The following is a 22,639-nucleotide window of genomic DNA, read 5'->3' as shown; positions in this document are numbered from 1 at the left end:
TTTTTCGTTTACATGGACTACAGTTAGGAAAGAGGCTGTCGATGCCCCTGACAAATATCTTTTGTCAGTTAAAATTTTTAGTTGATCGCAGAAGTTCATTAGAATTGCGGAGAGTGTTTAAAAGGGTTGATACCGAAATTTGAACAATGTTTTGCAAAAGAAAGCTCATCTCTTACACAGCTGAATCAGTGGCATATTCATTACTCCTCAAATTGTTGCGCGTTTGTCCCGTTTGTACAAGAATACCTTTCCTGTCGAGCAAGTTATTACAAAGAGCACTAGCATCATGAAAAGAAACATTTTGAAATCCATAGACAAAAAAATTAGTTGTAGTAGAAATATCTTTCAAAAAGAGCCGTATAATTGAATTTTTTTCAAGGTTCAGCACTTTGTAACATAGAAACGTCGCTCCATAATTTTGATTTGCAACGCGAAACAAGCTTAACAATGCAGCTTATTGAAGTCCACTTATTAATCGACAGGAAAAAAAATATATTCAAGATGATTGATTTCCAAGGAAGACCCGGGTTGTCCTATACAGGAAAAATTACAGGAAAACTATCTTGAAAAACTTCATACGTTTTATTCCTTTTTTGTCTAATCTTAGAATTTTTGCTCCAGTATAAGACACAAACTACATGCATTAAGCGATGCAATTTGCAAAACAACATCTGTTACATTCTTTCTAAGTCTCTGCACAGAGCTAGCTGTCAGTCAGGGCCGTAAATCCCGGGGGGGGGGGACGGGGGGGACTGGACCCCCCCAAAAATCTGGAGCGAAATGATTTTTTGGAGAAATTACCATCATTTTCCTTGAAAGAAAGAAATCCCTGGTAGCCGGGTTAGAACCAAACTAAGTTTTTCTGTGTTATTGCAACAAACCTCAGCCACTAAGGTTATTTTTGTAAGCAGAGTGGTTTTTAGAATTTTTACAAGATAGAAACTTACCGTTTTCTACCGTTTTTTCCGTTTTCTACCGTTTTATTTTTGAAAACAAAGTATGAAATAAAAAGAGAGCAATCTGTCATTTTATTTGACCTATTTACTAACTTCTTTACGTACATTTATATTATTTGTCTATTATTTGCTTTTATTTAGTGAATCACTTTTTGTATCATTAAAATGTATTCATTTTTTGTGTGTAAAGATGGCCTACTGAAAGCGCTCGAAATAAGAAGACGCACAATTCTGTTCAGAAAAGAAAATTTCTACCAATCAATACAACAGTGTCCCATATTTCCCCAAAGTCTGTCACTAAGGTTTAAGCACGACTCTTCCCCTCCACAATTTCACCCAATACACAATAATCTGTGTTCTTCTGAAAAACGCCGAACTTTTTATCCTGAGCGATTCTAGTATTTTATTAAATTTAGTCTGGGGGATGCTTTTTTAGCCTTTCTAGAAGGTAAAATTTCAAAAATTTTCTTCTTGTCGGACCCAACCATGGTGGGTCCTCCTGCGACAGTAAACTTGATTCTTAGCACCCAAGGTTCAATTTCTTGTAGCCGTCTCTGAAAAATGTTATCCATCCAATTATCAACACAAGTCAATGTACTAAGGAATATCTATAAATACCTTCTATAGAGCAGAAAGTCTTGAGAAGTCCAAAAATATAGACTTTTGTTTTTAAAGTAATTTGCCCCTCAACTGTTTCCATAACACACCCTTGTGGTGCCATGCCCACTGCATACTTTATATTCATTCGCTCTGCTGACCCCCCCAATTCACATGACAGATTTACGGCCCTGCTGTCAGTACATTTCATCATAACGTTAAATTAGAACAAACAGCATCTGCCGATAAAAAGGAACTAGAGAGCAGCCTTGTGGAAACTTATTTTTGATTCTCTTTTTCTTGGAAATTCACTTAGAAACAATCAATGCCTCTTTGATTTTTAGCAATAGTTTCATATTCCACTAAAGTTTGAAACAGCTTTTAGGAAAGTAATAGGAAGGTGAAGTAGGTTCTGCAGAATGCAAATCAGTGGTAAAAAAGTCACAAATTAGACCAAGATATCTCAGAGAAGCAACTCCTGTGGCCAATGAAGTCATGAATCGCATAATGTCTCACTAGCATACGCGAAGCAATTTAATTAGGTATTTTAAATGAGCAAATCAACCTTAAATTGAAAGAAATGGCAAAAGTGTTTGCATACAGCTACTGATCTTCCGATTTTTGATCTGGCTTCCCAAATCAACAAACATGGATGTGATCTGTGGCTCTACCTGCACATCTACTTCAAACGCTGCACCTGCGAAAGTCGAGGCTACAGTGATTCAATTTTATCTGAATGAAAAGGTCACCCGTACAATTGTGCCACGTTCAATCTCTGGGGAAAGACTTGACAGCAAGCTGCCCAAAACAGAGTATCATACTTTACAAAATAGTGAATCTAAACAAGGAGTAATACGATTTGAAAGTTTTACTGCAAAATTCTGCAAAGAGTTAGCAAAGGAAAACGTCGGGTAGACAGAATTTCTTTGTTTTTGTTCTTCAACAAGACGGTTAAACTGAGAGAGACTTCACGCATGAAGGAACAAGCAACTCTTCCGTGACTTAACCAACGATGTTCTGTTGTGCTCCGCCGAGTGTTCGAAAATTGTGAGTTACAACTCATTGCAGTTACTTTTTAATCTTAACTAAGGCTGATTTGCATGATTTGATAGCGTAATTCTATTAAACAAAGGTGAACAAGCTAATTCTGAATGAATAAACAAATTTCTGCAGTAAACTAAGTTTGCAATTCTCTAATTACTGTTTGGCCAAAATATCAATTTAGGAAATTTAATCTACATTGTATAGAATTCTAAGTTCTTTTAAAACTGCTTTTAGCTCTCGAATAAGTAATACAAGCATTTGTGACATGACGATAAACATTTAACTGCACATTCCAATCGGTTTTCTTTGGCCCCTTCCCTCTTCTTTAGGCCATAACCGGCATGGCGGTTCTTTCGGTAAAACAGAATTCTCTTCAAAACATTTCCTCTGCTCTTTTGCCACTCAGTCTTTCCTTGCCCTGATTTTTAGTTTCTGGCTGCATCATGATCATGAGGGATACCAAAAACTTGGGTGAGCTTTCTAGTTTATAGCTTATATTTTTGAATTTATACATCAACAAGGGCTTACATCTATACATCAAAGTTAAAACATTTGACCAAAACTTTGATCCAAAAAAAGGTTTCCCAAGCAAGTGTAACCAGATAGACAACTGAGGTTGTTATCTTGAAGCAAACCGTCTTCAAACCAGCTCCTTTGTTTTGTTTTTGGGATAAAAAATGTTCCAGGTAGTTACTGAAAGAATGAAAGGCAGCGCTAGAATTGAGTAGAAACAATCAAAGTGACAAGCGATCAACCGTGATTGGTTCTGTATTTTTAGTGGGTTCAGTTTTTGGATCTCTGTTTCCCTGAATCTCTACTCTCTTCCTGAATGATCAGTATCAAACGATACTCTAGCTCATATATGTGTCACTGGCATCCTGCAGATCTGCTTTGTGTGCTCTATTTTAAGAAAAATACTATATTAAGCAATAAAAGCGCATTTCCTAGAGAAAAAACTCCAATCCAAGCCAAAAATAGTTTCACCAAAATCCAATTACATAATGTTTGGTTGTTTTTAGAGACCAAACGCAACTCTGCATAGTCTACGACTACGATCTATTTCGCAAAAGTAAAACGTATCTACCGAAACTGCGGGAACACAAAATACAAGAAGAGCCAAATTTCGTTATTGACGATCCTTCGAGCATATTCTTTGATCCTGATGAAAAAGCAGGATTTGTCTACGGTTCACACGGAGATAGTGATGATGACCTCGAACTGGAAGAAACAAACGAGGCTGAGAGGATTGACGCTATTATACAGCAAAGCGGTAACATTAGCCACGATACCTCACTAGAACTTGACGATAGCCTCGATCACATTCCTCAAACATCAACGTCTTCTGCTATGAAAGATGCCTCGTTTGATCAAGAATACGGTGTACAGTCAAGACGGGAGTCATCGGAGCCAGAACTGGCTTATTCTTGTGATGAGGCAGATTATCATCGTTACGGAAATAATACACCAGTCAATTTAATGCTCTCTTCTGACAAAAGTAACCTGAATACAGAACTAGGTAGTATGAGGTTGTATGAAGATTCAGGTTATGGATCTGGAGGGCAACGTCAGAGGAAAGACTACAACTCGGACGCAGAAAGTACAAATAAATATCAAGATTCTGGAATATATGAAGACGATGTTTTCTTAGATTCACCGAAACATAATTCGGGAAATAAGACAGAAAGCGAGAGTTTTATACACGACGTTGAATTTGAAATGGACGATTTTCTTCCTGAACACTCCGAGCGTAACACTGCATTCAAAACACCCAGCAGCTCACCTCTCAAATTAGAACCAACAGTTCCCTTGTCGAGAATAAACGGAAGACAACAAAAACCTAAAGGTAAGTTGATTAAACCATTAGCTGTAGATTGACAACTTTGCAAGAAGAAAAGGAGGTTGCTAGAAAACTTTCGCTTTTATGTTTTTTATAACAAAAAACGTTATGCTTATTTTCTATAAGTTTAAAAGAAGGCAGTTTTTACAAAGAACCAATTTTTATTGAATTTATTTAGAGAAGAATAAACCATTATCACAACAAGGTTATCTGTAGAATTCACCCTACATCTCACTCGTATTAAGGAACAGGCTTTGCAAAGAGTCGTTATGAAAAGTAAAACAGTGCTTAGTTCTTATTGCTGTTTTATGACACCCCAACGACCATCCTTTTGCAAATCGACAATCATTTTCAAATCAGGATCTCTTTGAACACCTCACAGTTCGAATTTGATAAATTTTAGTGGCATTTTAGATTTATATCTTATTTGGAGAAGTGTTCCGAATTTTCTGCAGCAAGTGCAATCTCTGCCAAAAGTTCATGAAAAGTCATGTTGCTTGAGTGTTGTACTGAAAAGTTTATCTCCTTCCGGTAGAAGAGGAAGACATTGCAAAAATTATGCTAGCTATAGAGTTTAATATCACAGCTATCCAAAATACCGGACAACACGAAACACCAATACATTATAAAAACATTTGGAGAGGGAGATGTAGTATAGAATATCAACAAATTTGGCGTAGCATTGTACGTTTTTAACTTTCGACATTTCCAATGAATTGAATCAGTCCAATGACATGGTGAAATTTTAATCAAAGCTAGAATAACTATCGTATTTGTTTACAGTCTCTATTCTGCTAATCTGCGACGCCATTTTGATAGTTTATCATTGTTTGTTGCAATTGTTACAAGCGCCGCTATATTTAACGTGGCTATTGTTGGTGTCACATCATACTCTTCTAATGTCGTCAATTGTTACAAAATCTGCATGCTACAGTGCACAAGAGATTTTTTAAAACGAAGCCATGTGATTCTGGAATTAACCAATCAGGAGGCTCATGAATAATTGATGCTTGACCCGCTTGTTCTGATCAGCGTAGTTGGTGATGATCCTAATAAGTGGAAAGTTCTAGAAAAGTAAAATGGATTTTGAGGAAAACCATTCTAGTGTTTCTTACTACTGTACGCCAGAGTATTTGGAGCTCTATTTGGGAGGTTTCGAGATTGCAGATAGGCCAAAGAGTGCGTAAGTTTGCAGGAAATGGAGCAACTAAATGTTGCTGCAAACTCTGCTGCTACAATAGGCCCAAACACTAACCAATAGGCTGATGTTGATTTTTGCTCATATTCTCATCAATATAACCGTAACCTAAGGGTTTTGTAGCCTTGTATTTATGATTTATGCAAGATGCATTTTTGCAAGATACATCTCACTAGTTATTACACACACTTTAATGTAGCATTCATATACATGCATTTGCTTACGAAAATGCTATATAAAGAATTTTTAGTATGAAGATAACTTTTCAATATGCTCACATCTTCCAAATTCCATAAAAATATTTGGAAATTTATTTCTAGAAATTTAATGACTTTCTTAGACGATTTCTAACAGAAATTTTAAACTCCTCTTGAGGAGCATTGTTTTGAGAAGCAGAATGCATCAATTGATGCCTCCAGCTGAGGCATCAACACAGAAACATGCACATTCATTGCTTGTGATTAAACTCTTTAGCATTGCTTTATGATACAAAAATTCAACAGAATAGTGTTACATATACATGGCATCGTCTGATCTTGCCAGGGCGTCTAAGTCGCTTTCTGCAACAAGAACGAGAGGATGTTCCAATACTCTCAGGCTGTGACGGCTATTACAACTGTGACAAAGGAAGAGACACGAATCAATCTACATTTTTCAATGGTATTGACAATCATTTCGAATTTTAGAATAATATGGAATCTTGATTTTCATAACTCAATCGTCGAGCCTCCCAAAACCAAATGGTCAGCTGTAGTTGTCGAGATGTAAACAGACTAGTTTTGATCATGGTGATACTGGTGATTATGGTTGCCGTGATTATGATAACTTTGGAGCAACACGTATGCCGATGTTAATGATGATGTTGACTGCGTTGATTGATCACGATGACGATGATAAGTCATGATGATAATGATTGATCGTGATGACATGGTTGATTGATAGAAATAAATAACTTGGAACTGGTAGATCTTGTACCAATAGACACAATCATTTTATGCGATCATCATTTCCTATCTACTATTGTGATAGTAACTAAAGAATCATTTTTTTCCAGATCGAACAACAAAACCGGTTGTGCGCAGATCCTCTGGAAAATACAGTCATGTGCAAGCAAAGGTTCAAACAAGGGTAAGAAGAGTGAACTATTGTTTTAAAACTGGTCCGTTTCCCATGCTCAAAGATCAAAAGGCCAAGACCATTCAAAATTATGATTTAAATGGATGTGTAATTAGGGTTTCTCATACCTTAGTAAAGTCTAAAATTTGATATATAAAATATGATAAGTTATTTTTTGTTAAAGTTAATGAAATCTCAAAGCCAATTACCTCTTAAGTTTGTATGACTTTGGCCAAAAAATAAAGGAATCAGCTGACGTTGAACTACTAAGCTAAAGTGGAAGTAAAGCCTCACGCATGCCCAGAACAACAGTCGGCGCGACCAGAGAGAATCATGATGAAACTAGCCTGAGCCCCACTCCACATATGTATTTGTGAACTCGGACGCAGGCTAGTTGTAAAATCTGATTATCAGGCTAGTTTAATCCTACCTTAACTGCAAGAATTTTAGGGAGTTGCTTTGAAAAGATTAGATGGCTTCAAACTAAAAGAAGTCAACAGGTTCTATGACGAATTTGTCAGCACCTGTAGTATAAACTGATGAAGTGCAGCATTCTGTACCTTCTCAGGCCTTGATTATTGACTGCGTCAAGAAAATGTGTTCGTGAAATCATTTTCTTTGCTTTTAGCGGACATCTTCTATATCGCCACGGAGACCTTCATCACCATCGGGAAGGTCATCGTCCCAGGGAAAGAGGACCACTACCAGTTCAACAAACGGGCGATCAAAATCGACGGAACCCAGTTACAAACCGAGTAAGTGCTACTTTTCAAAACACCAGGGAATTGCTTCCACTTTCAAACAAGACTTCATTATGTACAAGCGCGTACGTAGGAGTAAAGAACGTACGAGTCTTGAACAAATCTAAACAGTTTTTTGAGAAAGATAACAAGGGTCGCACCACGAAGCAGTACTATAAAAGGGTTTACCAGATCGTATGGCATCCTACAGAGAGGCTGTACATAGTGTAAGATGCAACAGAACACAATATAGTCACTTTTAGCGAACCCTTTTTAAAGCGCTGCTTAAGATTTGTCTCCTGAAGTTACTCTACATCGTTGAACTATACATCGTCTGCAGAATGACGCAGGTAACTTAAAGCAACTTCCAGTTCTTTAAGAAAATTACCTTTTCTGCTGATGATGTCTCCACGTCTTTACATAATCCTAGGCAAGCTGGGGGCATCGTACCACCTAGCAAGGGGTAATCTGAATTAATGGTGCAGCGTCGAAGAGTTTCTTCATTTGTATATTTATAGGATCGAGAATTCTCAGAAACAAATAATGTTTTACTTTCCAATTCTATAGTGTACTTTGGTCGTCCAAAGATTGAGAATATAAAGACAGAGTTTCGGAAAACTGCCAAACCAAAAGTCGGCTCTATGGAGAACGTTGGTCATACCCCAGGAGGAGGGCAGTCTAAAGTAAGTTCTTATAGTTGGTTTGAAGATTCAACGATCCTCCTCGGTAGTCGTTAGATTACACCATTGTGAGCACAGGGAATGAGCTTATGCATACCTCGTATCTGGGAAAGAACTTAGCTATGATGAAGTATGAAAATATTAACTATTTTAAATACAAATACTACCTGAGCTGAAACTCATTATAGCACGAGAATAACAAAAAATATAACTTTTCTGTGAAGGTGTTCCAGCAAAAGTTGAGCTTCCGTAAAAATGCCGAGTCAAAAACAGACACACACGGTGTTGAAATGTACAGTCACTTGCCTAAAGAATTCCAAGAAATAGCGCGAAGACTTTCCCGCCAAGATCATCATTTGAAGGCGAATGGCAAACAAGGTCCGCGTGGTCGAACGAGCAGCAGAAGTAGCTCCGCGGTAGGATCCAGTAGAACATCGAGTGTCAGTCCAACAAGGGGGCGTAGCAAAGTCAGAAACCGACCTCCAACACCAAGTCTTCCTTTACAGAAGACTACTCTTCGGCCAACCAGCCCGAGTCGACAGACAACCCTGAGTCGATCACCAAGCATTCGATCAATCCCCACAACCCCAGTTTTGCACTACAAACATCCAGCAACTTCATCAATACTGTATGACAAAAAATGCAGATCACGGAATGGTTCACCTTGCTCTTCCAGAGCTCAAAGTCCTACAAACTTGCGATCAAATTGCAGTTCACGTGCCAGTAGCCCTACTGGTACCAGATCGAGGTCAAAATCAAGGTCACGACCTGGAACGCCGAAAAATGGCGAATCGCAGCCGACCACGCCCATCCGACAATTGTATCAGTTCACACAGGCGAATACATTTATTCCTGGATCTCCAAAGTCTGCAGGTAACACAAAAACTTAGGCTTAAGAAATTATATTTAGTCAGCAATTGCAGTCTAATTTGACAAAAGTAAATCATATCCAAATAGGGTTTTAAAGCAACAGATTATCCTGAAATATGTCTTACAAAGACTATAGGAAATTTCATACAACAGATTAACTTTGAAAATACAGGCAGTTGGCACTAGTTTAGTTAAGCCTGAGTGGAGAAAAATAACAACGAAGAATTAAGAAAGGATATATTTATTCTTGCAGCTTAACAATGATCTTATATTTCGTAGGACCCCAACCAGTGTTTCACTTTGTTCCAGTGAGGTGACCTCCAGATAGCAACACTTTATTTCAAATGGAGGAAATATCAAGGATTCAAAGGCGAGTGTAACATCGTGGATTATAGAAACACAGATCGGTTCTGCACTGCTCTTTTCTTGAATTCAAGACGTATAAAAAAGTTAGAATAATAGTGAACGTTTCAAGAGACTAATCACTATTTTTAGCGAATACAAATTTAAATGGGACCAAAGAAATATATTGTAACTATAAGCATAAAATTTTAAATGATGTTTACTTTGGATTTGTTAGAGATTTTTTGCGAGCGGTTGAACTTGTATTTTTACATAGTAACATATATCATTGCAAACAGAAGTGTTTGTCACTAGTGATTTCTATCACTATTCCTCGTATACAGCATTTCAAGAGAGCATGAACATTTCAAAGCATACAGAGCCACAAGGACAGCGACTTCTCGAAACCGAAACTTCAAAGACAGCAAAAACGTGACTTTGTCAGGTGCTAGGAAACGAGTGAGAGCAGGTGGGGGGGGGGGGGGCTGGTTAAATCCATTGTCATAAGAAATCTCTTAAACATCTTGAAGAAAATACAAATACATTATAAAGCTAGCAGATATCATCATTAGAAAAATACATACAAACATTCCGAAGTGAACTGATTAAATTGAGTACTGATTAATAATCATGAGGAAAATTTGATACCGCCATGCACTTGATCGTTCTTATCAGATTCATGCAGCATTCACTTATCCGCATTTAAATACGCACAACATAATTCCCTGGGAAAAGTCCCCTGCGGCCGTCGTCTGATGTCCCTTCGAGCCATCCATCATCATTCTCTTTCGTAACCCATATTATATCATTTTCACCTAAATCCAGCTCGTCATCTTTGTCTTTTACGTATTCATACAATGCTCGAACTGCAAAAGATTGAGAAATTTTAAGATCAACATCCCAAACTGAAGGGGCTTCAAATTGTTAAAACAAAGTTCATAACAAAAACGATAACAATCGCAGTTTTGATGACGTCATCATGGACCCCATCTTTTTTATGCCCCAGCACCCCGAAAAGCTGAATAGCCATATCCAAATAGAGCTGCAGTGGGTGCGAAGCTCCCAAAAACGCAGGAGGCAGTTGGTAAACATGTCGGGCTCGCCGTCTGGCAGAAAATGGACTAACCGAGAAAGACTAAAAATTTGATATGGAAATTATTTTGGATTGTCAAAAGATCCATTCTTAATAATCATATTCCGAATAGTTCATGGTACAAAACCTGTAACACGGATTGGTTGCAGGGGTGTCCGACTGCACAAGACCACGCTTTGGCGGGGTCGCCAAGAAAGGAACTTCGGGCTAGGTAGGCCTTGCAATCAAATGGCTAATCTGACAAAACATTAATAAAAACCATGATCAATCCTTGACGTATTCCAAAGTTTAAGGCAAGAAAACACAAATTTCGATTTTTCATCGAGAAAATTTTTGAACCTCGACTTCAAAATCAATATATTACACGTTATAAGCCAAGCTATTTTACCTTTAACATGCGCTCGTTACCTTATAAGATCAAGCAGCCTAAAGTATAAGATATTCGTGGAGCAGGGGGTACAAAGGATTTATTTTAAAAGATACACAGTAAGATTTAATTTGACCTGCTTTCACTTGCAGTTAACTTCTTTCTATATATACTACCTTGCTGCACTATGTCTTGCATATATCGGTAGTAAAGAACAGTTTTTTGTCAACATGGAGCAGCAACCTAGGTTTTCGGAGTATTTAGCAAAAAATATTATAATTGGCCGAAGCCCTCCCCCCGTTCCTAACATACTGCACAAAAAATATCAATATTAAATATTTAATGATAAACATAAATAAAAAAGCAAGATTTTATCAGAGTATATTCACAATGCAATGCAAAAAAGAAAATGGCTTCCCTAATAAACTATTATACTTGTGAAAGCAAATAGAAATATATCTGCTCTTTTTTCAATTATCTTCTACAAATAACTGTAAAGATTATGCTTCTGAACGAGAAATATAAACTTTTTTTCTACTATAACAAGCACATATAAATAAATATTCTGTAAAATTGGAGAAATGAACCTGTTGAGCAGAAACAAACCATGGCCTTTTCTTAACATTCTTAACATTTGAGGTAATTCACCCCCAGCCCCAGAAAACTTTCACTTTTTATAACAACAGGCTATTGGTCTCCTCGTTTTATACAGTTTTGCCACCAGCTAATGTCTCTTCCAAAAGGCCATAAAATAAATAGCGATGCTGCCCTTTTCATATATTAACAAAACATACATATGAATTTTGAGACAATGAACAACAAACACATTTGTTTATGTTGGTATCAAGTTAAATTGTAAATAATTATTTCATTATTACATAATTAATTAATACATAATTGTTTCACAGCTAATTGCACAATATTTTGAAAATTAAATACCAGTATTGAACTAACCTCTGTATAATTTTGGTATTATTGTATGTCCAGCCACATATCCTGGGGGTTCATATGCAGCAGTGTTGTGAGACGGGGGTACATCATATGTGTCATCAATCATTGGTGGCGGAGGTGGCAAATCTTGCGCACTACCAAATTCTCCCATTAGTGCTGGTGGAGGAGGGGGTGGGGGTGGGTTGGGAAATGAATCTCAAATGAAAAAAGACAAAAATTAGAGAACAATGCCTACTCAACATGCAAATTTTTAGCCCATCCTATAAAAACTCATCAAATAGTAACAGCTTTGAACCTACTTGTAAAGAAAACTGCTACTTATACATTTATCAAGTTTGATGATTTTGTTCAATAGATTTAGTGTTGATATCATTTTTCATTTTTTATCTTTCTGAAAATCAGAAAAAGTCAACTTAAATTGATTATTCTTGTTGACAACATAACTTGCTGATATAATAAGAAAGGTTAATCAAAGAGATGTTGAAATATAAAAAAATAATAGAAATCCCAACTGTTAGAGCCAAAAATGGAAAAAAATTAGGGGGCAGCTTAATGGGGGTAAAATCAAACAATTTTACTTCTTTGGTATATACTTTTGAATGAGCAAATTCACTCTGCCTGAACCCAACTGGTGTTTTAAGTTCAGCCTGTTAAGAGACAATCTGCTTCAAGAAATGCCAAGGATAGAAAACAAACAACTTTGTTAAACGAGAAATCTGTGTAGATTAAATTATTCTCTGACACATTTCATAATTAAGATAAATACTTTAATACTTGAGCACTAGAGCACCTACCATCCATCTGACTGTTGCTATGACCCAGCATCGATGGTGGAGGAGGAGCTGGCATACCACCTCCAGGGAAAGGTGGTGGTGGTGGTGGCATGACTGACATGGCAGTTGGTGGTGGAGGAGGTGGGGCAGGCACATTTGGTGCACCAGCTATTGGAGGTGCTGGTGGTGGTGGGGGAGGTGGTGCACCTCCCATCATTGGAGGGGGTGGAGGAGGCATTCCTGCTACTGATTGGCTTTGAGGTAGAGGTGGAGGGGGTGGTGCAGCATTAAATGGAGGTGGAGGGGCAGAGCCAGAACCGTAGGGTGGTGGAGGGGGCGGAGGCATGCTTCCTCCAGTTGCATCTTGATAGGTTGGTGGCACTGGGGGTGAAGGAGTTGTGGCTTGGTTAGGGAAGGGTTTTACAGGGGGCTTAACTGGTGGAGGTAATGCTGATCCCTTTGTTGGCTTCTCATTAATTGAGGATGAGCTCGAATGGAAGCCCTCAGACCCAGAAAAGGATCCCCTGATGGTTCCTGAACCAGTGGATGAAGCAGAAGGCCTTCGAGTGCTAATGCTCTTCCTTGGGACTGTCCGAACTCCATGACCTACAAGCAACAATTAGCTTATTTAAATTGTCATTGATTCTGAAGCATTAATTCTTTTTATCAAGCAAATAATTGAGAACCTTCAAACTGAGCTTTAAAGTAGAATTTCTGGGCAATATCCTAATTTATTCATAACTATCATTTTACTAATTCCAAAAGCAAAATGTCCTCAGATGCATATACTTATAAATGTTTCAGAAAGATTCTTCAGCTGCTTCCAATAAATAGTTATCATGTGAAACCAGTGTGCAAACGGTCATGGTACCAGCAATGTGGCTACAAAGTTATATATCAATTCTACAATTTTGAGAACTACTATAAAAATCATACCTATGTCATCAAGGGCAGCATAGTCAATTTCTTCCCTTTTGTACCTCCTTGGCTTCTCTTGTTGAGCAGGTGCTACAATCTTATGCCCTCTTGTCACATTTTTATTTGCAGTCAGTGCACCAATTTCTCTCCTTGCAACTTTTTCTTTATGAATATCTACAGTCTACAAAATTCACAGATAATGAACCTTAAATTCAAATAATACTTTTATATCATGCAAAGTATATACTAAACATAAATACGGACACAATTAATGATCATATTATTAATGATGAAAAATAATATACACTGGGCATTTCACACTCAAAATTTCTTGCAAGCAAGATAGCAGTTGTGAGCATGACTGAAAGTAAATACCTCATGACATGAAAATAAATACCTCAGAAATGGAAGATTAATCAACAAGATATCATTACAAAAATTTTTTATGATTTGATCAACTGGTAATAAAGTGAAATAATATGAGTAAAAAATTGGTTTAGTAAGCAGTGCTGTTGGAATTATAGTCATATTGGGGGGGGGGCTGTCTATTCAGGTTGACAGTTAATAGAGAGGGGGCTATTAATACAGCCCTCACTAAATGCAGCCCCGTAAGTAGTTGGTTAAATAATTAAGTGAATGACTGTTTTTCTTTTTCTAAGGTACTTTCGTGCCTTTTTCACAGCATTCCTTTCTTTTACCATTATTACCACTGCTAGCCACTGGTGTACCTTTCATTGCTTCCTCGATTTTCTTCCTTCCTTCCTTTATTTAGATATATATATCTCAAGAGATTCTGCCAAGAACACATCTTTCTCTTTAAGTCTTAATAGTGATGAATTCCCAACAATAACCAGATTCTCAGAATAAACACTATACTATATTTCAACAGATCAGTCTCCATTTTGATGTTAACTTCTCAGGTATATACAGCAATTTATTCTAAATCTGCTGGTGCAAATAACTTTGAACCTTTATTGGACTGTTTGGTCTGCTTTGTATGAGGGTGGCAACAACCATGGAGATGGATGTTATTGCTGCTGTTGTGTGATCTTCACTCTTTTTCAGAGGGAGCGGAGGTTGTGTGGTGATTGTTTTTGTTCTTTTGGTCCTTTGGTAGCTTTATAGTGCTGGGCAGAATCACTTAATTCAAAGGTATGTATTTACTAAATGGATGCTCTCTCTTCCGTAACTTTATCTTTTGAGAGAGCTCCTTAAGAAATTTTATTAGCAAATCCTCTTGGTTCTTTACAATTAGCTATTTTCTGTTCCAGGCAATTCTTTATCTTTGTATTTGCCAAAAATGGATCATATAATTGGAATCTTCATGTAAAAATTAGTCTATGTGTCAAAAATTTCATGTTGTTTGCGCCATCAGGCAGCAAATTATCCGAATTTTCAAATTTTAGCTTGTCTTATACATTTCAATGGAATTTGTTGCTGTAGTGAAATTTTTCAATACAGCAGCAAATTCTGTAGAAATATTGATTAATATTCAAAACAAAGTAATTTGAGACTGAACAGTCCAAACAGTATGAAGTTCTCAGCATAAACTAATTTCAAAACAATGATTTTAAATCTGAAGTCCATTTTTGAGAAGGTCTGGAGATAGGGAGATACAGAATCTATTATATGAACCCGGAACGGTGAATAAAGCCTTGCTTGTTTTATCATAAAATGTTTTCATTATGTGGAATTTATTATAAAGGTTTGGATGCTTGGATTTTAAAAAGAAATCAACTGAACTCTGATGATTTTACATGAGTTGCCTATTCAACAGTTTACAAAAAACTGTTTTGACTTGAGTAGAGCTGAGGATGGCCAAAAGACTAAAGACGTGTTACAGACATCCTCTTTTTTCTAGACCATATCAATTTGCATTACCCTATAACAAACGTTAACTTCTTCTGCTCTCGTTATACCACACAAAAGCTTAGAAGGCTTGGTTCTAGCTAGTCAAATGTGCCTTTCTTACTGCAACTCTCAATTTTAAGGAAAACAAATAAAACCATATTATGAAGAAGTTGAATTTCTGTTTTGGAGGAGGCATATTCCTACATACCAAGGAAATTCCACTGATGCCTGAATCCATCTTGTTCAACTGAATCATTTGTTGGTCCATCATTTGCAACATGTTCACGGCGAGCGAGTGTACTTGGTAGGCCACACTGGCAAGCGACTGTGAGGCATATTGTTTGGTTTCATTTAAGGCAGCCTGTTTGTTCGAGTTTTGTCGATAATTTTCTTTGCAGTATGCTGCAAGTTCTGCTAGGTTCCTATGGCTATCAACAAGTGCTTGAAGGCCGTCTGGAATTTCTTTTTCAATCAAGGAATTCAAGAGGGAATCTTCAGCCATTTTCAAGGCGGTGTTTCTCCTTCCTTATTACAGCTACTCTAGCCAGAGCCAAGTTCTCGATGTAAATAGTATCCAAGAGAATGGCATGACGCTAAATGTCATGACAGAACATTTTGATGAAAATAGGTGATTTTTTGGCGGGACCCTTTCAGGGGTTATTCTAACGTTGTTTTGTAAATTTTTCTTTATTTAATTATGTAAATTCATCTATTTATGTATTTATTTCATTAACTATATTTTAATTTATCTATTAGCAGATTCAATTTGTATTTGTTCCTTGTGCTTGAATCTTGACGATTTTTCCAGAATTTACTCGAAACTAAAATGAGATTGATTAAAATTCAAACTGCAATGTATTTGGTAATTTACATTTTGAAAACTCGGTATTACGCCGGGGGTATTACGGTAATATCCTGAGCAGCCCCCCCCCCCGAAAAAAAAATCAAAGCCTGAATTTCCGCCACTGAGAGCGGAGGTTGATATTACAAGTAATGTGCAAAGCAGCAACTTGCAATTATTAGTATGGCATAAACCAAAACTCAACTCTACTTTTTGCTTGCTACACACATCAAGGGGCAGATCACAACATGAAAATCTCGAATGCTGTTGCCAAAAATACTTTTGTTTTCGAGAAAGATTCTTCAAAATCTATTTAAATCCTATTGATATAAAAATCCCTTACTCGTTTTGAAAAGAATGACACACCCTTCGACACAGATGAACAGTCGTAAAACAAAACAAAAAAGCAGATCACTGATAAGCCTGTCCTTGCATAAGGATAAAAGGACCACATTTCTCTGACGCTGCTCTGACATGTATCATCCAGGAGATACTATATGCTATTTGTAATACACCAATTCGACCAATTCATTTTGAAAAATTCTTCACATTATTTTGTACAAAATTTTTGACCTCAGATTCGGATTACGAGCAATAATTTTAGTCTACTTGGAAATTTTCGTGATTATATTGCTCACGATATTGATTTTATGACGAAAAAAAGATAAAAATTTTATAAAGGATTTGACCGTGATTGGCGACTAGGGGGGTAAAGTTTCCCCCGGAACGATTTTTGCGGTCAAATCCCTCACAAGTTTTCAAACTTCATTTCTCGGTTAAATCTAAAATACAAGCTCAAACAATATGAAAAATGGTATCACGCCTAAAATTATGACGATAAAACCAAATCTGAGCTTAAAAAAATCGTATAATTAAGTTTGGAGAAATTTCCAAAACGAGGTCGTAAGTCGAATTGGTGTATTGTATGCTTGTCATTTTTTTAACAGATTCAAAACTGAGGTTGTTTGCACATTCATCTGGGCTTCCTTATTACAGTGGCATTCCACGGCAGTAATGGCTTCTAAATCTTCAAGAACGCTTCTGTTTCGGTACACTGAAATAAAAAAAACTAGCAAAAGATAGATCAATATCTACAATCTATTAATTCTAAGGATGATTTGCTTTGGGAGATACGCTCAAAGCCAAAAAATAGCGTGTACCAGATCCCAAAACACCTTTGGTTTTAGCAGCCAACCCCGCAATAATTTACGCTGGGAAAGAAAGTGGTTGCACGAGTTCCCTTCAGACACTTCTAATGTTATCAGATGCTCTTTTGCAATTTATTTTGTTTACAACATATCATTTATACTACGACAGCTTGCTTCTTTTGTTAGCTTGTTTAATTAGATTAAATTCTAGCTATACATATTTACAAAGAACAAATATAAATTGGATCTGCTAATAGATAAATTAATATATAGTTAATGCAATGAATACATAAATACATTAGCCAGTTAGATATAATAAACAACACGGACAAAATCTACATCTACATCGTATATTCATATTTACAAACGTTGCATTTACAGGTAGGGTATAGTTTACCTTGGGTGCCAGAGCCTCAAAGAGTCAAAGGATAAAGAACAGGGGAAAGGAATTGCGAAGCCCAAGATAGGTAGAGTTATCCCACCTTTTTACTATACTCTCGAAGCTGTTTAGATTTTCTGAAATTGTTATCAATCAGGAGATGATGTTTCCACTTACAAAGTACATTCTCGATAAAACATGTTTTGAAGGGGAACAGGCATCATTTGAAAATTTACCAAATGTTTCTTCGAATTTAGTAACTTTTTCCTGCATAATTCATAGCAGCAGATCCGTACATGTTTTTTTATGAGAGTAGAGGTGTTTATACCCTAGTGAAAATAATAATGATAATCAGGTCTTTCAATATGCCATTTGTTGGTCATCATTTAAAATCACAACTTTCTTGGTAACAGACGGTAGACGTTTCTTCACAATATAACTATAACTTGGCATGCAATCCCTTCTAAAAGTCCTTGCAACACTAAACAATGTTGGTTGAAAAGTTTTTTATTCAAACCATTCGACAGAACTACAAATATGAATAAATTCTAAGGTCAAAAACTGCCATTCTGCAATTTGTTTCAATATGAATAAATTAGCATTAAACATTGTTTCAAGCTTTTTATTAAACCATCTGACAGAACTAAAAATATGAATAAATTCTAAGGTCTAAAACTGCCATTCTGCAATTTGTTTCAATATGAATAAATTGGCATTCAATATTATTTCGAGAGGAGGGGGAGTTGCTACAGAAATTTTCGAAATTTCAGCGTAGTATACTATGACTTTTGTAGGCTTTGTGACCAAGCTAAATTTTGGCAATTTTTTTGCATTTCAGACAGGATAAAGCGTGCAGAAGGATTAAGCTACACCCTGTATTAGAAGATTCAGGGACGCCAGAGCACAGTTTAGCGTGGGGGAGCTATAGAAAAGTGGGGGGGGGGGAGGAAAGGGGTTCTTGTAGTTTGCAACTATTATTTTAGCGAACAAGTGGGGGCCCCTCCAAACTACAGTCAACCAAACCTCCCGGACTCGTCCGGCGTGCCTGGGAGTCACAGCTTTCATTTGTTTTCATACCCTAGGAAGTACCCAGGCAACAACCCCACCCAGATTGCTTCTTCTTGTACTCATCGGCAACATCCTGGTCCATGTATTTTCATTTGAATCGAATTTCTCAACACTTTTCAAGCTTGAGCTACCATCATTGCCTCCTATGACATAAATATAGTTATCCATGGCAACAGCTGCATGCGAGCTTCGAATATTTATCATGGATGTCATATGGATCCATATATCCTCTTGAATATCATAACGCTCGACAGTGTCCAGACACGACGACCCGTCACTGCCACCTAAAACCAACACAGCTGAATATTTCATGGATTCATGCCAATTAAAATGATATATTATAGACAAACACCATGAAGGTATACCTATAATTTTAGATGACGATAGGGCTGCAGAGGGGGTTACAGGGCCTCCAACGAAGGGGGAGGAGGGCAGGGGGGCATGGTCCACTCACTTATTTGCAAGAAATTGAGCTTTCTTGCAAAATATTTTGTTATGGGTCTTTAAGTTACCAATGGCCCACCCCCTCCTCCACTTTCCAACTTTCGTCGGAGCCCCTGGGAGGGAGGCAAAGTTGGGTAAGAACATTGTGCCGCAATTCAAATATATCAAATAAATATTAGCTTTAAAAACATCAATAAAACCTGACACAATAATTTCAGACACCAAGAGATGAAATATATTCCAAAATAATATTTGGCTGAAAAGTAGCACCTAGCTTGTGGTACTAGCAGTCGCAGTAATAACTTTATTACATACTATTATTTTTTGGGGTCTTGTCAATTTTCGTTTCTATGTTTCCTTTGAAAGGGCATGTATAATTTTCTTGTTTGGCACTTTCCTGCTGACTAGGATAGTTGAGTACCCTACCTAAGAGACGGGAACAGTCATTGATGAACCCTTTTGGATGTAGCTTGTGTGAAAGCTTAGTAATATCTAGCATTAAGTCAGAAAAAAATATACAGTTTATTGCTTAAGTTATTACAATAAAAACTCCCATAGTATGCCTAAATAGAAATCTGGTGGCTCACAGAATACAAAGCTTAAACATTCAAAATAACTTTACGAAATCTTTCCCCGAGAATGTTCAAATTTATTCAGCTTTGATTAAATTTCGCTGTGTTGAGTATGTTCACAAATACCATACACAAAATAAGTTCTTGCAGTATTTCTGATTAGAGAAATTTAGGTATCACCACAGCATCATGTTAATCCCCATCAGATACAAGCAACAGACAAGTGTAGCTATACCACTTATTAAAGCAGGTCTCTAGTAGTTGCCCTTGTGATAAGTTAATTAAGAACTGTATGTTGAAGGAACATTCCTATAAATATAAGGGGACTCTAAGATATCCCTAACTAATGTTAGAAAAAACATATAGATACATATGGTAATAGCAAATCATGATTACTTACTGCCAACTTATTTGACAAAATATAGCCCCTACAAATTTTCAAAATTTTGCGAAAATGAGCCTTACCAAGACATTACCTGAATAGCAATTTGACAGATTTAAGAATGAATAAATTATATTTTTACTTTAATCTGGCATTTCACAAGTTATGCTTTCCTTTGAAAAATTTTTCGAAGCCTATTTCTTATTAAAAATTCAAGCCTATCAAAATAATTTAGCAAACTACTTTTTATATAAAAAACATCAAAATGTAGAGCCATTGCTACATTGGGGCATGGAGGTGTCTTTGTCTCTCTCTAGGTGTCTAGGGGTGCTTCATAGCAAAAATTTTAAATCTTTTCAGAAAATAAAGGGTGGCTCACCCACATGATGTGACCAGTGCACCCCTATGAGCACAATAGCTAGCAAAAGCCCTTAGAGCTGCCAAGAACAAAGCATCTCTTAAACCTGAATTACATTCTTTGCATTACAATAGGGTATTAAAAGCAAAGTTTATAAGAAAGAATCAAACATTTAACACCTACCAATTACATAAAAGTAGCCATTGAGAACTGCTGAAGATGCATTGCTTCTTTGGTTTCTCATTGGGCTTTTAAGTGTCCATACATTAGTTATAGGGTCATAAAGCTCAACTGAACTAAGATGACTGTTCCCGTCATAGCCTCCAGATGCAATTAAATATTCTCCAACAACTCTAACAGCAACATATCTCCTGGAGCAAGAAGAAACTAACAGACTTCTTATCTTTGGATGGAACAAATTCTCTTAAAAATTATCTATAAAAAACTTTATATCAATGGCTACTGCAATACAAAGCATCCATATACCTGCTTCTGTTAAAATAAACCTCTTTTGATTATCTAAATTTCTTTAAATATAAGTTAGCCACAGATAGGAAAGCCAAATTACTAAACTTACCGCCGAAAGGCCATAGGTGCCACTGAAGTCCACTGTTGAAGAAGAGGATCAAATCTCTCAACACTGCAAAGACAAGAAGCACCATCATAACCACCAACAGCATACAGTAAATTATGCAAAACATCCACTCCAAGAGAGCTCCGCCTTGTTCCCATTGGAGCTGAGGAGACCCATTTGTTGCTTTTTGGGTTATACATCTCAACACTAGCAAGGTCCTGGGAACCATCAAAGCCACCCACAGCATAAACCATCCCAAAAGCAGAACCAACTCCAAGTCTTGCACGTCTTGATGACATAGGGGCAATCATAAACCACTTGTTTTTAGCTGCATCAAAGCATTCACATTCACAATGAATTGCAAACAAGCTGCCTCCTCCAATAGACAAGATCAATGGAGACATCCCAGCATTTTTTCGTGGTTTCACACGACTGTTGTGCAGGTATGGTCTCATTTCTGGCAACAAATGGTACTTCATTGCGTCTATTATGAGATCTTTGCAGTTTGGATTGGATCTTACCAACTCATCTGGTTCAACTGAAAACATCAAGAAATCTCTGCTAAGCAGAGGCAGTTTAACTAAAGTAAGAAGGTCTGTAAGATTTTGTTGCCTGTTTGCCAAATCAAACCTTATCCAGCTCATCACTGCTAGATATACTTGTGACTCATCATGCGAATAGAGGTTATCATCTGAAATAAGCTCTATTAATCGTTTAGGAGTGATATGTAAAAATTCCTCAGTTCTTGAAATTTCTACAAAGTTGACCAGTGCATAGCTTTTAGCTATTGATAATAGATCTACGCAACCATGCATGTCAGCAAAAACCAATATTCCAAGACAGTTACACGGGGAGAGTTGGGCACTAAGAAATTTGCAGCAAGCTTCCTTAACCGGCTCGACTTGTATAATAGTTGAGGCTGGAAGCAAAGTTTGCACATTGTCCTCGGATATTTCAATTTGTGACGTATATATAAAGTCAATAATGGATTCAACTGAGGTTGCATCGATATCATGTAATTCTATGGTATTTTCTCTACTCTCAACCATTCCTGCCGTAAACATTGCCTCGAAATATGCACTGGCAGAGGCAAGTACAATTCTATGAGCTGGTATTCTTGTAGAACCAACCACGATTGTAATGTCACACAATTTTTCATCTCTTCTCATTCTGTTCATGTTTTCGAAAGAACCAGTGAAGTAAGTCGGCAGAAAGGCTGGTTCATTTTTCCGACGGGGAGTTGTATCGTTGCCTCCTTCATCCTTGACAATCTGTTCTTCGGCATCGAATGCTCCACTGTGACTCTCCCTAAAAAGTTCACGATTGTCCATGTTGATATCCAACTAATAATTTATCAAGCTGCAATTTTTTCTTGTAGCTTCCATCATATTTTCTGTTGTTTTTATCAACATTTCGTTCTCCTGAGAGGCGTCTACGACAAATTGTTCATTCATACGCAAAAATAAAAACAATCTGGATGACATTATGAATAAGACTCGTTTTGATAATGATTCCGTATTTCACAGCGCGGGAGCCAATC

At 37.0% G+C, this 22,639-nt stretch overlaps 3 protein-coding genes across 6 annotated transcripts; 1 reads left to right on the top strand and 2 right to left on the bottom strand.

Annotated features, from left to right (window-relative positions):
- The first annotated feature begins 1,744 nt into the window (after nt 1-1,744).
- On the top strand, nt 1,745-9,681 carry LOC135682359 (uncharacterized). 3 transcript variants are annotated; one of them, XM_065197222.2, is made up of 9 exons: nt 1,745-2,600; nt 3,027-3,068; nt 3,617-4,440; nt 6,176-6,292; nt 6,687-6,760; nt 7,377-7,503; nt 8,056-8,171; nt 8,393-9,041; nt 9,318-9,681. In XM_065197222.2, exons 1-9 carry the CDS (start codon nt 2,566-2,568, stop codon nt 9,353-9,355), a joined length of 2,022 nt encoding a protein of 673 aa, XP_065053294.1. In that variant the 5' UTR covers nt 1,745-2,565; the 3' UTR covers nt 9,356-9,681. The 3 variants fall into 3 exon arrangements, with proteins under 3 accessions (XP_065053294.1, XP_065053295.1, XP_065053296.1); XM_065197223.2 differs by lacking the exon at nt 3,027-3,068 and having other exon boundaries at nt 1,746-2,600; XM_065197224.2 differs by lacking the exon at nt 6,176-6,292 and having other exon boundaries at nt 1,746-2,600.
- A 243-nt stretch (nt 9,682-9,924) lies between these two features.
- On the bottom strand, nt 9,925-15,888 carry LOC135682370 (abl interactor 2). The gene is made up of 5 exons (XM_065197237.2): nt 15,542-15,888; nt 13,501-13,663; nt 12,586-13,170; nt 11,795-11,986; nt 9,925-10,246 (listed from the first exon to the last, which is right to left on the bottom strand). The coding sequence occupies exons 1-5, from the start codon at nt 15,833-15,835 to the stop codon at nt 10,083-10,085; spliced, it is 1,398 nt and encodes a 465-aa protein (XP_065053309.2). The 5' UTR covers nt 15,836-15,888; the 3' UTR covers nt 9,925-10,082.
- A 1,557-nt stretch (nt 15,889-17,445) lies between these two features.
- LOC135682360 (kelch-like protein 17) lies at nt 17,446-22,578 on the bottom strand. Of its 2 annotated transcripts, none has more exons than XM_065197225.2 (3): nt 21,103-22,578; nt 20,709-20,896; nt 17,446-19,053 (listed from the first exon to the last, which is right to left on the bottom strand). In XM_065197225.2, exons 1-3 carry the CDS (start codon nt 22,428-22,430, stop codon nt 18,773-18,775), a joined length of 1,797 nt encoding a protein of 598 aa, XP_065053297.1. In that variant the 5' UTR covers nt 22,431-22,578; the 3' UTR covers nt 17,446-18,772. The 2 variants fall into 2 exon arrangements, with proteins under 2 accessions (XP_065053297.1, XP_088969165.1); XM_089113039.1 differs by lacking the exon at nt 17,446-19,053 and adding an exon at nt 19,077-19,639 and having other exon boundaries at nt 21,103-22,444.
- Between the last annotated feature and the right edge of the window lie 61 nt (nt 22,579-22,639).

This window comes from Rhopilema esculentum, chromosome 16 (genome assembly GCF_057945365.1).
Source record: "Rhopilema esculentum isolate cy_ngs chromosome 16, ASM5794536v1, whole genome shotgun sequence".
In the NCBI taxonomy this organism is placed as follows: Eukaryota; Metazoa; Cnidaria; class Scyphozoa; order Rhizostomeae; family Rhizostomatidae; genus Rhopilema; species Rhopilema esculentum.
Note: the sequence above shows the minus strand (reverse complement) of the source record. Positions and strands in the feature narration are given on the sequence as shown.

Bases quoted from the DNA above. Each gene is read 5' to 3' on its own strand.
- LOC135682359 (XM_065197222.2), top strand. From the start codon at position 2,566: ATGTTCTGTTGTGCTCCGCCGAGTGTTCGAAAATT. The intron at 3,069-3,616 runs GTGAGCTTTCTA...GGTTGTTTTTAG, and splicing joins GAGGGATACCAAAAACTTGG to AGACCAAACGCAACTCTGCA. The intron at 6,761-7,376 runs GTAAGAAGAGTG...CTTTGCTTTTAG, and splicing joins AAGCAAAGGTTCAAACAAGG to CGGACATCTTCTATATCGCC.
- LOC135682370 (XM_065197237.2), bottom strand. From the start codon at position 15,835: ATGGCTGAAGATTCCCTCTTGAATTCCTTGATTGAAAAAGAAATTCCA. The intron at 11,987-12,585 runs GTAGGTGCTCTA...TTTTCATTTGAG, and splicing joins TAGCAACAGTCAGATGGATG to ATTCATTTCCCAACCCACCC. The intron at 10,247-11,794 runs GTTAGTTCAATA...AATCTTTTGCAG, and splicing joins AATACCAAAATTATACAGAG to TTCGAGCATTGTATGAATAC.
- LOC135682360 (XM_065197225.2), bottom strand. From the start codon at position 22,430: ATGGACAATCGTGAACTTTTTAGGGAGAGTCACAGTGGAGCATTCGAT. The intron at 20,897-21,102 runs GTAAGTTTAGTA...TTCTTGCTCCAG, and splicing joins GCACCTATGGCCTTTCGGCG to GAGATATGTTGCTGTTAGAG. The intron at 19,054-20,708 runs GTAGGTGTTAAA...TGTTGGTTTTAG, and splicing joins TGGCTACTTTTATGTAATTG to GTGGCAGTGACGGGTCGTCG.